The sequence below is a fragment of the Ostrinia nubilalis genome, chromosome 17 (assembly GCF_963855985.1).
Source record: "Ostrinia nubilalis chromosome 17, ilOstNubi1.1, whole genome shotgun sequence".
In the NCBI taxonomy this organism is placed as follows: Eukaryota; Metazoa; Arthropoda; class Insecta; order Lepidoptera; family Crambidae; genus Ostrinia; species Ostrinia nubilalis.
The window spans coordinates 4,089,524-4,100,250 of record NC_087104.1 but is presented as its reverse complement, the minus strand read 5'-3'; the positions used below and the strand labels follow the sequence as shown (position 1 = coordinate 4,100,250).

The 10,727-nt window shown below is 39.1% G+C and overlaps 1 protein-coding gene across 7 annotated transcripts; it reads right to left on the bottom strand.

The window, feature by feature from the left end:
* Positions 1 to 138: 138 nt before the first annotated feature.
* LOC135079865 ((Lyso)-N-acylphosphatidylethanolamine lipase) lies at positions 139 to 10,621 on the bottom strand. Of its 7 annotated transcripts, none has more exons than XM_063974478.1 (9): positions 10,425 to 10,621; positions 10,202 to 10,306; positions 9,538 to 9,585; positions 8,647 to 8,723; positions 5,849 to 6,055; positions 3,938 to 4,112; positions 2,984 to 3,256; positions 2,447 to 2,633; positions 139 to 1,925 (listed from the first exon to the last, which is right to left on the bottom strand). In XM_063974478.1, exons 2-9 carry the CDS (start codon positions 10,285 to 10,287, stop codon positions 1,743 to 1,745), a joined length of 1,236 nt encoding a protein of 411 aa, XP_063830548.1. In that variant the 5' UTR covers positions 10,288 to 10,306; positions 10,425 to 10,621; the 3' UTR covers positions 139 to 1,742. The 7 variants fall into 7 exon arrangements, with proteins under 7 accessions (XP_063830548.1, XP_063830550.1, XP_063830552.1 ...); XM_063974480.1 differs by lacking the exon at positions 10,202 to 10,306 and adding an exon at positions 9,892 to 9,924; XM_063974482.1 differs by lacking the exon at positions 10,425 to 10,621 and adding an exon at positions 9,892 to 9,924 and having other exon boundaries at positions 10,202 to 10,268.
* Positions 10,622 to 10,727: the final 106 nt, after the last annotated feature.

The following is a 10,727-nucleotide window of genomic DNA, read 5'->3' as shown; positions in this document are numbered from 1 at the left end:
CAAGTGGCACTTATGAACGTCAAAAAAATAAAAGGTAGCCCTTATGGGGCACTTTACATGTCTTCTTTAGCGAGACATACAATTCGGAAATATACAAGGAGATAAGCACTTGGTTATGTATATTAAAATGAAAACAAATTATTAAATTCAATAAATTATGTTTATTTACAGTTTAATTCATTCCACGTATCAAAAGCCACAGGCTAAACAACACGACAACAAAACAATTTGTATTGTCTTAATTCAATAAAATAAAAGTCAAAATTGTGCATTTACCAAATCACACTATGTTATAATACTTTGTAGTCCAATTTTTGGGGTGTTTCATTAAGTTTAGATACCTTAAGTATTAACATACTACGTAATATGGCAGAAATTGTATAATAAAGTTATGAATGAGCTTTTAAGGACCATAGACAATATCGATTAATAATTTATAGCCAAATCTTTGGTGAACAAAATGCACAGAACTAGTAAAACTATCATGATCAATATTTAACTTATAAAATCATTAATCGATCCATTGAAGGAAGTCCATTATGGACGTGCATCGACACAAATAAACTTTATCTAAAACTAACTTCAACAATGAATTAAATTTATGAATCGTTAACAATGTAACCCGTAACATATCTTAACTATTGTGGAAGTAATAGTATGCGAGACAACATTTTAATTTGGTCAAATGTTAATAAACTCTAACTTTAGAAGATTTTGTAAGTAGAATAGGAAGATGATTACAGAATTGAAGCGTTTCAAGTAAGGCGTGAGACAGGGCATTTTCCATTTTTCTGATGCATTCAAGAATGTCTATGTGATCTTAGATCTATAATATAATTCACGACGCAATCTTAGTGATCAGAAGCCATAGAATTTCCAAAATGTATATTTCACCTAACTTCATGGATCTCCAATTTAGAATATTAAGTTAAAATTGCTTGAATACAGTTGCTGTAAACTTTCTACTTAGAGAAAAGTGTACCATAAAGTGCGACTTTGAGTAAAACGTCAACATTACTTATCGCATTAAATCTAAAATACTTGCACCGATCGAGTAGTCTTGAGACGGTCAAATCTTACTTCACTAATTATTTAGGCAAACGTATTACAAATCGCGTACAAAATCAGCCTAGCAGGTACTCCGAAAGCTTAACGTGAGTCTTCAACGACTATAAAGCGAGTCACGGGAGGCGTTCTGTTTAGTTCTGGTGTAAATAGCCGACCCAATAGTTCCTGAGTGGTTGCTCGTGTAATTTCAAGTTACTGTATAAAATAACCTAAGCTGAATTGGCAGTGACGGTGTAATTGGTCTGTGACGATTATTAATAATAGGATCAAAATTGCCAATTTCTCATGCAACCGGGTCTTCATTCGATTAACCTAGGAGGTCGACGCAAAAGGCAGATTCGGGTGTAAATTGTTGCAAAGCAACCGAAGATTGTCGTCTGCGTCGACGCTCGTATGGAGAGAACAACCTATCTAATGAGGGCTATCGTTTTAGCGCTTACCAGTTAGCGCCACTGTAGAGTAAGGTCCTTTCACTTGCTAGTAGCGAAGACAGTGGCATCAACTGGTGAGCGCTAAAGTGGAAAAAGGACTCGCATTTGCACTCGTCAAGATGGCGCCACTGTAGAGCAAGGTTCTGTCAATCGCCAGGGGTGCCAACTGTTAAGTATAAAAACGATAGCCCTCATTGAGTCCATCGCCTCCCATTACAACTTATGTTAGTCCCACTCGTGGTATCAAGAGGCGGGGGTGGTCGCGGTGGCGGAGTCTCCCGCTTCCGTGGCGGGCGCTTCGCCGGCCTGAATGGCAGCTGGGGGCTTATCTTTGCGCTCGTCTGCGCGAACACACGCCTCAAGGACGAACTTGTTGAAGAGCTCCGGCTTGTCCAGGTACACGTGGTGGCCTGCTCCGTTAATCACCTGCAATATAATCATGTTTATATAAGGAACTAGCTTTCCGCCCGCGGCTTCGCCCGGGGTTGTCCCAGAAATTATTCGAACTTTTCTCGCCGTAAAAACCATCCTTGGACTTCAACGAACATTTTAAAAAAAGAATTGGTAAAATTGGTCCAGGCGTTGTTGAGTTATGCGCTTACCAACACATTTTGCGATTCATTTTTATTTTATAATATGTCGATAAAACTGGTCGTGAACTTTTAAAAGAAGTCTTGGGTGAGTATAGTAGCAAAAAAGCTGCTGGTGGAAAGACATTTAGAGGAGGTCTCAAACCATGTATTTTTGCAAAGGAGATGGTCTGACGGTATTAGGCAGGGTCTACGGGGTTACTCCCAAAAACGGTATGAAGTTTCATTAATGTTGCCATCCCTCTCACGTAAGTGAAGATACCAGAATGAGCGACAGTTACAAAAACTACGTATCAGCGTTACGGAGTAGCCCTACTATCCAGTCTCTTCGTCACGAGGTTCCTATGGTTCACTGACCTGCACGTAGGTGCTAGAGCCGGGTCTGTTCTCGCTGAGCACCTGGCCAGAACTGTTGTCGACCCAGGAGCGCGAGCCGTACAGCACCGTGATGGGAAGCGCTGGATCCAGCTTGTCTAAACGCTTCACCATCGGGTTCTTCGCCCAGCCGAAACTGTGCATCAAGCTGTGGAACGCGCTTTCTCCGCTAGAAAAAGAAAAAACACACGCAATTTAGCATTATGTTATTCTACAAACTTATGCCTCATTTAAAGTCACAATGAGTGAATGAGTTTGGCTGTTTTCACAGCGGCGGCATTGCTGCAAAGTACCCGCTATCGCAATATTATTGAAGTTAACGCATGTTTACACACGCCGCAGCGGCGCCGCTCGTGGCACTTACTCACAACTTGCCCAACCACAGTTCTCACAAAGAAATCAATTTCTTTTGTGTGCAATTAAGTGTGTACAAGCCGCGTCGCTATCTCTGCGGTCTATTAGTCAGACGAAGCGATCACAGAAAATACACACAATTAGATTAAATAAACAAAAACCAACCTGGGTGTCTGCGAGTTGCACTGATAGATGTACTCTGGTATAACGACTTCGGCATCTCGCACATAGTTGACGTATTTCCTGGACAAGTCTGGACGAGTCTTGCTGACCAGCCACTTGCCAGCTGGCCCGGCGGCGCGAACTGCCCACAGCGGGTTAAGAGGTTGCACAGCGGTGGCCACGGCGCGTATCCATAAGGGGACTTGGTATTTCTCGTATACGTTGGATGGTTTTTCAGGGAAGCCCCAGGGGTCGGCCAGGATTAAATGGCGGACTCTGAAAATGTTAGGTTGATTAGATGGAGCAAATCTGTTTTATTTACCCTACCCTAATTTTCCCGTGGGATGTCGTAACTGCACCGACTAAAGAAATAAATAAATATGCGAACATCAAACTTCCCCAACCCTTCTGGTAGGCGTGGAGATTGTAGGTCAAGTCCTTCATTTGCGCTATGATAAATTACATAGGGTTGTTCTCCTGCAGTGAAGACTACATGACATGACGATGATGGTGGTGACCATAAATCAACAGTTTTTACATAGCATAAGGAATATAAGAGGACAGGATCCTTGTAGGGCTCAGAATACTCGATAGTACACCTTTTAGGAAGAGTTCCATGTTCATACCTTAATGACGTAGGCTGTGGCGATGTATCTGTCACGCTTGCTCATGCTTGAATCTGGCTTTGCGTGAGGATGGCAACATTCGAAACTTTGGATTACGTTTTTCGGAATAACCCCGCCGGGCCGAACTCAGACAGTACGGCCGCTTGTAAACATCTGTTTTTTTACCGGACTACGACCCGATTTTTTCGCCTGATTTAGCGGACATAGGTCTGGCGAGAAAATTGACAGCAAACAAAGGATATATACGTTTTTTGACAGTCCATCGTCCGGTGAAAAAACAGATGTCTACAAACGGCCTACATGTTTTGGGAAGAGTTCGAAGTAAGCTTACCTCTCCGGGTACTTCATAGCGTAGGCCGTGGCGATGTATCCGCCGAGGCTGTGGCCCAGCAGGATGACCTGCCCGAGGTTGACCTCGCGCCGCCACTCCTCCACCGACTCCACCCACTGCGCTTCCACCTTCGCCGCGTCTGATGCGAACTTGGGCCGCGAGCTACGGCCGAAACCTGGAGACAATTGCAGTTTAGATAAATGTATGATACAAAAGCCTGTCATATATGATACAAAAGTCGCTGACATAGCCCGACGGATTAGCAAGCTGAAGTGGCAATGGGCAGGGGCACATAATACGCAGAACTGACGGACGGCCGATGGCTATCAATCGATCAACGTGGAAAGCATTGGGGGAGGCCTATGTTCAGCAGTGGACGTCCTATGGCTGAAATGATGATGATGATGACAAAAGGCTAACTTTTTGGCCCATACAGATACATTGTGTAGTATGCTTATGAACTGTCGTTATGAAAATCAAGTCACTATAGTAAAGACTCAATATTATTCAGGTCGTAATTGATCATCATTTCAGCCATAAGACGTCCATTGCTGAACATAGGCCTCCCCGAAACAATCGTAATCGATCCCTGAGGCGAAGAACACTTTCTTTCTACATAAAAACCACTATTCGGCGAGGCATCTATCTCTTCCAGACGTCTGGAGATAATTCATGAGCAAGAGATACCATATCGCCTAACGAAGTAGACAGCTGGCTTCGTTATAATGCCTAAAGTAGTCCAATTATATTGTTTACGTTTATCTGCTGACGAGTGTTATCCAATATTATTATACGAGGAATAAGAATTTAGATTTAACGACAAAAGTCGTGGGAATATTAAACAATAAGGCTCAATTTATATCTGACTAGCTGTGTAGGTGAGAAAATAGTTTCAATAATATTTCCCGTTTGAAAGAAAAATGTTACAACATTTTTCTTTACTGCTCCGCCCCTATTGCTTGTAGGGTTATGTTAATAGCCTAAAGCCTAGTCTTGATAAATGGGCTATTCAACAGAAAAATATTTTTTCAAATCGGACCAGTAATTCCTAAAATTAGCGCGTTCAAGCAAACAATTATAATATTAGTATTGTAGATTACCCAGCAAATCAATGGCGTAGACAGGCCTGGTAGCGGCGAGTGCGTCCAAGTTAGGGCACCAGAGCGCGACTCCCGCGCCCATGCCGTGCAGCATGAACAGTGGTGTCGCGGGCGTCTCGTCGTTCAGAGAGATCGTCCATATCTAGTTTTAAGGACTAAATTCGCGGGAGTGTCTTTACAATAGGGCTCAGTTTACATCATACCCAGCAAATCGATGGCGTAGACAGGCCTGGTAGCGGCGAGTGCGTCCAAGTTAGGGCACCAGAGCGCGACTCCTGCGCCCATGCCGTGCGGCATGACCAGTGGTGTTGCGGGCGACTCGTCGTTCAGAGAGATCGTCCATATCTTCATAGTTTTAAGGACTAAATTTGCGGGAGTATGTTTACACTAAGGCTCAATCTTACCCAGCAAATCGATGGCGTAGACGGGCCTGGTAGCGGCCAGTGCGTCCAAGTTAGGGCACCAGAGCGCGACTCCCGCGCCCATGCCGTGTAACATGACCAGTGGTGTCGCGGGCGACTCGTCGTTCAGAGAGATCGTCCATATCTACATAGTTTTAAGGACTAAATTTGCGGGAGTATGTTTACACTAAGGCTCAATCTTACCCAGCAAATCGATGGCGTAGACGGGCCTGGTAGCGGCCAGTGCGTCCAAGTTAGGGCACCAGAGCGCGACTCCCGCGCCCATGCCGTGTAACATGACCAGTGGTGTCGCGGGCGACTCGTCGTTCAGAGAGATCGTCCATATCTACATAGTTTTAAGGACTAAATTCGAGGGAGTGTCTTTACAAAGGGCTCAATTTATATCATACCCAGCAAATCGATGGCGTAGACGGGCCTCGTAGCCGCGAGTGCGTCCAGGTTAGGGCACCAGAGCGCGACTCCTGCTCCCATGCCGTGCAGCATAACCAGTGGCGTCGCGGGCGACTCGTCGTTCAGGGAGATCGTCCATATCTTGTCGCTCTGCCCCACTACAGACCCGATGTCCACGTAGAAACGCTTGTACGCTGTTTTCAGACCTGGGTAATGAAAAATATCACAGTGGTAGACAGTTTGTAGTGAGTACCTACCCGCGTAATCGTAAATCCTGCTTTCAAAAACAAAAAATATATATTTAATAATTAGTATTAGAGCATATTACATTAAGCTGTTCTGTTATCTTTATAATAATACTGTCAAGTAACAACAAATTCGTCCTATGGCTTTTCAAATAGATGTGTAAAGTAACAGGCAAACATCAATTTGGTTTCGCAAACTATCGCATTAAGGGTCTTACTGCTATACTACCTTATAATATTCCACGGGTGGGGGCCTGGTGACCTGTAGAACAGGTTTTAAACAAAACCTATTTCAGGCACCAGTCCCACACAAACTTAGTATTAAGTACCTATAGCATAATGTATTTTTTACCAAATGTAATTTAACCTAAGTTTGTGAGGGGAAATAAATGATTTATTTATTATTATTATTATTTCCTTCAAAAAATAGAAAGCAGACGAACTGTAATGGATAAACACCATTGTAATACACCACAATACAAGAAAATAAAGAAACACACAAAATATTTTTAGGCGAATGTAAGTATGATGCGATGCTATGAATGAAGCGATCTCTTCCAGAAAACCTAGAGGACTGAAAATAAGGCTAGATTTTTTTAAAAATATTTTTGTCAAGAAATTGGCTAGGACAAATGCATATAGGTACATGTACCGTTTATACGTTTTATTAATCTTTTATTTAACTTTGTTATCTAGTTACCATATATCATATCGTTTATCAGTTATGTATCCTATCTATAGCGCTATTATGTGTCTGAGTACCAGATCAACTAATAAAAGCACATGTCTGTAATCTTCTGTGTACCTCTATATGGTACATAATAATAAGTTGTGCAGATTGCGAGCGCAATCGCCGAGGGGACTGATTACTAGCTACTTCCTCCAATAAAAACGTCATAGTCATATTTACAGCTTTGTCCTCGAGTCACTATAGCATTATATTGTAGACTTTAGATTATTTATGAGAGAAAAATTTAACTTTATTGTACTTTAATCAATTTATCAATGATTATGTTAATAGATCTTGATAAAACACATGCACTAGTTTGTTTCCAAGTTCGGTAAGGGCTCGCGCGCAATTATTTATTATCCGCACGGTGACTTTTATACTTGTATCTTTCCTTTTTACACTTTTTTAAAGAGAAAAAGAGAGACAACATAGTACTTATTGTTATCTTATGAAGAAACATACTGGCACTGTGACAAGAGTCGCCCGTGCGCGTGTGCGTTTGTAAAACATTTGTAAGCCGGGTCTCCAGCGCAGCCCTACACATTCAATAAAAAGAAGTCAACATTCAAAATTTTTTGTAGACAATTTTGTTGAATTTTGAGATGTTTTTGTTAATTTTGTTGATTCTGTAAGACAAAATACGCGCTGGAGACCCATAAAGCATACATTTAAACAGGTATTAGTTACCAAATAGAATCGTGTTTGGTTTTTTTGCATAGTCGCTATGACAACAACATCATTTTAAAGTTATGACGATACAAAACCCAACCAAGGTCATGATTCATTATACCTATCGTATCAAATCGACGCGGAACTGAGGATTCTAGTAAAGAAGGTCATTGGGACTTTGTATCTAAGATAAAGCCGGTCTAATCTATTGCTAAAATATAACAAAGAATTAACATAAACAGACTGGACTTTAATAACATCGCGTTTTAAAGGGTCATGTCCATATCATAACAATAATGCGTCATGATGATGATAGAGCATTTCATCATAATTTAATCACATTGAGACTGGAGGTAGCTGGGCCCAAGACGCATCTACCTTCAATGTCAGTATGACGTGCTAATTTGGACATCCTGTATAATTAGACAACATTTTTTTCTTTGGAAAACACTTAAGTTAGCACAATTAAGCTATTGAGATAGTTTTAACCTGTCGAAAATCAAGGAAAAGTCATAGTTTCGAGAATCCAATTTTTTCACAGTAATATATGTAGTTCACTTCATATGATACAAGTAAAAGTAATACATACTTCTTGTTTTAGGGCGAATGAACGCATCGAGTAGATAATACTGATAACGAAAATGATATCAATTATTGTGTGTGATGTTTATTATTGTTGTTCTAATTATTCATGTATTTCTTTAGGATTTGTATCCTGATGATGATTTTTATTCATCACTAGCGCTTTCCGCCCGCGGCTTCACCCGCGTGGAATTTTGTCTGTCACAGAAAAATAATATCGCGCGCGTATTTGCTCACCGTTAGACCTACCCTGGACTACGACAAACATTTTAAAACCAAAATCAGCTCAATCGGTCCAGCCGTTCTCGAGTTTTAATCAGACCAACGAACATCAATTCATTTTTATTTATATAGATTAGGTAATGTACTCGAGGACAGTTCTCTTATCCTCTAACCAGAGGCATAAAGGAGGATTAAAAAAAAATAAGTGAAGAGTTGGCCAACACTCCCCACATTGACCAGACAGGTTGGGGAGGCTTGATATTCGTATATTTCTCCCTTAGCCCTCTCTTACCAGAAGAATGGGAGTAAAAGTAAATAAAAGAATGAGTACAAATTATGGTAAACTTACATGATAATATTTTCTTTTCAATGTTCCGTAGCATCTCATCTGACTGACGAGTCCAGCTGAACCACCCACCCGTCCAACTAAAAAGGAAAACACATGATAAGCCATCAATAATATTGGTACAATTCCATTACACGAATAGCCCACGGTTGAATATTGCTAGCCAATTCAGTGTTATTTTAGTCCACTTGTTACATTAATAGGTGTTAGTACCAATTTATAGCACCTACTTTTTGAAAATAAATAAGTAAAGAAAAAGCAATTGAAAGGATAAAAAAGCAAATGAAAATGGTTTTCGGACGACACAAAAAAATTGCAAAATATTATTAGTGTCAGAATATCATATTTTATAATGCCAATAGTTTTAGTTTACACACAGCTGTCAATAGCAAATATACCCTGCATTTATTACGATAACAAGTTTTATAAAAATAAAATTATGAATAAAATGTGCAATTTATTTTTGTATTATAAAAAATACAAGACTTTTAACTATCAATTCTCTTGGCAATCTTGATTGTTTTTGTTATGCAATACTTAATTACACTTTTGATCCAATCATGATTCATCAATTTGTGACAATCAAGTTGTGCTAATATGCCAGTCACACAGTGAATAGCAGTTTTCTTAGACCAATTATTTACCCCTTCACTAGTTTTATACCAAAATAGATATGAATCATTCATAAAATTAATTGCAAAAAATTATATTATGTTAAATCATTTGTTCTTACATGTGATAACTATTTGAATAATAAACATTTCATTGTCGTCCATTTTATCACTGTGCATTCAACAAAATAAACAAAATATATTTTATCAAATCAGAGCATAGTAGGCAAACAAATTAAAGTGCAAATAAGAGGTGTCAACAGGAAATTGGAATAAATCTTACTTCCATATAATGGATAAGATACTTCCAATCCATGTTCGGCTTACTACACTGAAATCCGGAAAATTCACACATTAATGTCACTCAAAAACACTTTTTCAAACACATAAATCACACAGAAACTAGCATTCAAATATAATACACATCCATACACGAAAAAACACATAGTAATAAAACAAAGAGACAAAACACATAGTAATAAAATAATGGCACAAACAAGTTAAGGCCTAAAAACTAACACTGGAAAACATTATTACTGTTCCTACAGGACCAAATAAAAAAATCTAAAGGTTTGACAAGTTATGTAATATTCATAAACATGCAAACAACCACTAGGGGGCACAACAATTAACTTGCTTGATGTATCCCATTGAAGCTTGCGCTTATTATCTGAAAGAACACCAAAAATATGCACCACTCTCAGACAAGTTGCTTGCTTAGTATAGAAAAGTAACAATTTAATATTAGGCATTTTACTGTTACTCCAAATGCAGAAATATTGAAGTAGTGTCATTAGTATGTAAAGAAATAATACTTAGTAAAATTTAACATAGCTAAATTAAGTGAGTAAAGATGATAAAATATTTTTTCTAAATAAAATGACATGGTGATAATGCTGAAAATGATATTTTATAAATTAGCAAAATTAAACAAACTATGAATTTACCTTAAGATGGTGATAATGAGATGGCAAATGAGAGGTAAGACAAGCTTAGTCCAAATATAAGAACATGGCTCATGAAACCTTGGCATAACAGAGAGTGTGGTTCACCTACAAAATGGGAATAGTATAAAAACAAACGAACCAAATGAAATGCATAAAACATTTTTAAAGCAATTGCGCATTATATGAGCGTAAGTTTGGTAGCATAAAATTGATTTAATCTTACCTGGATCCAGTAGTCTCGATATTCAAATCACTTGCCATTTGGCCACTGGCAGAAAATGCAGGAATACAATGCACATATCACAATCAACCAATAGTAGAAATCTTTTTTCTGTAGCTTAAATTGTTTCGCAGTTTTCTCACAAAATACACAGCGTTATCTAAAACAAAATGTAGAAAAGTGACCGAATCAAAGCGATTTCTGAATTTTCTGAAAGAAATTTGTTTGCATGACAATGACAGCTAAATTTTGACAGTGACAGTAATAATTTCGTTCAAAAACCCAAATAATATTGGAATGAGTAAA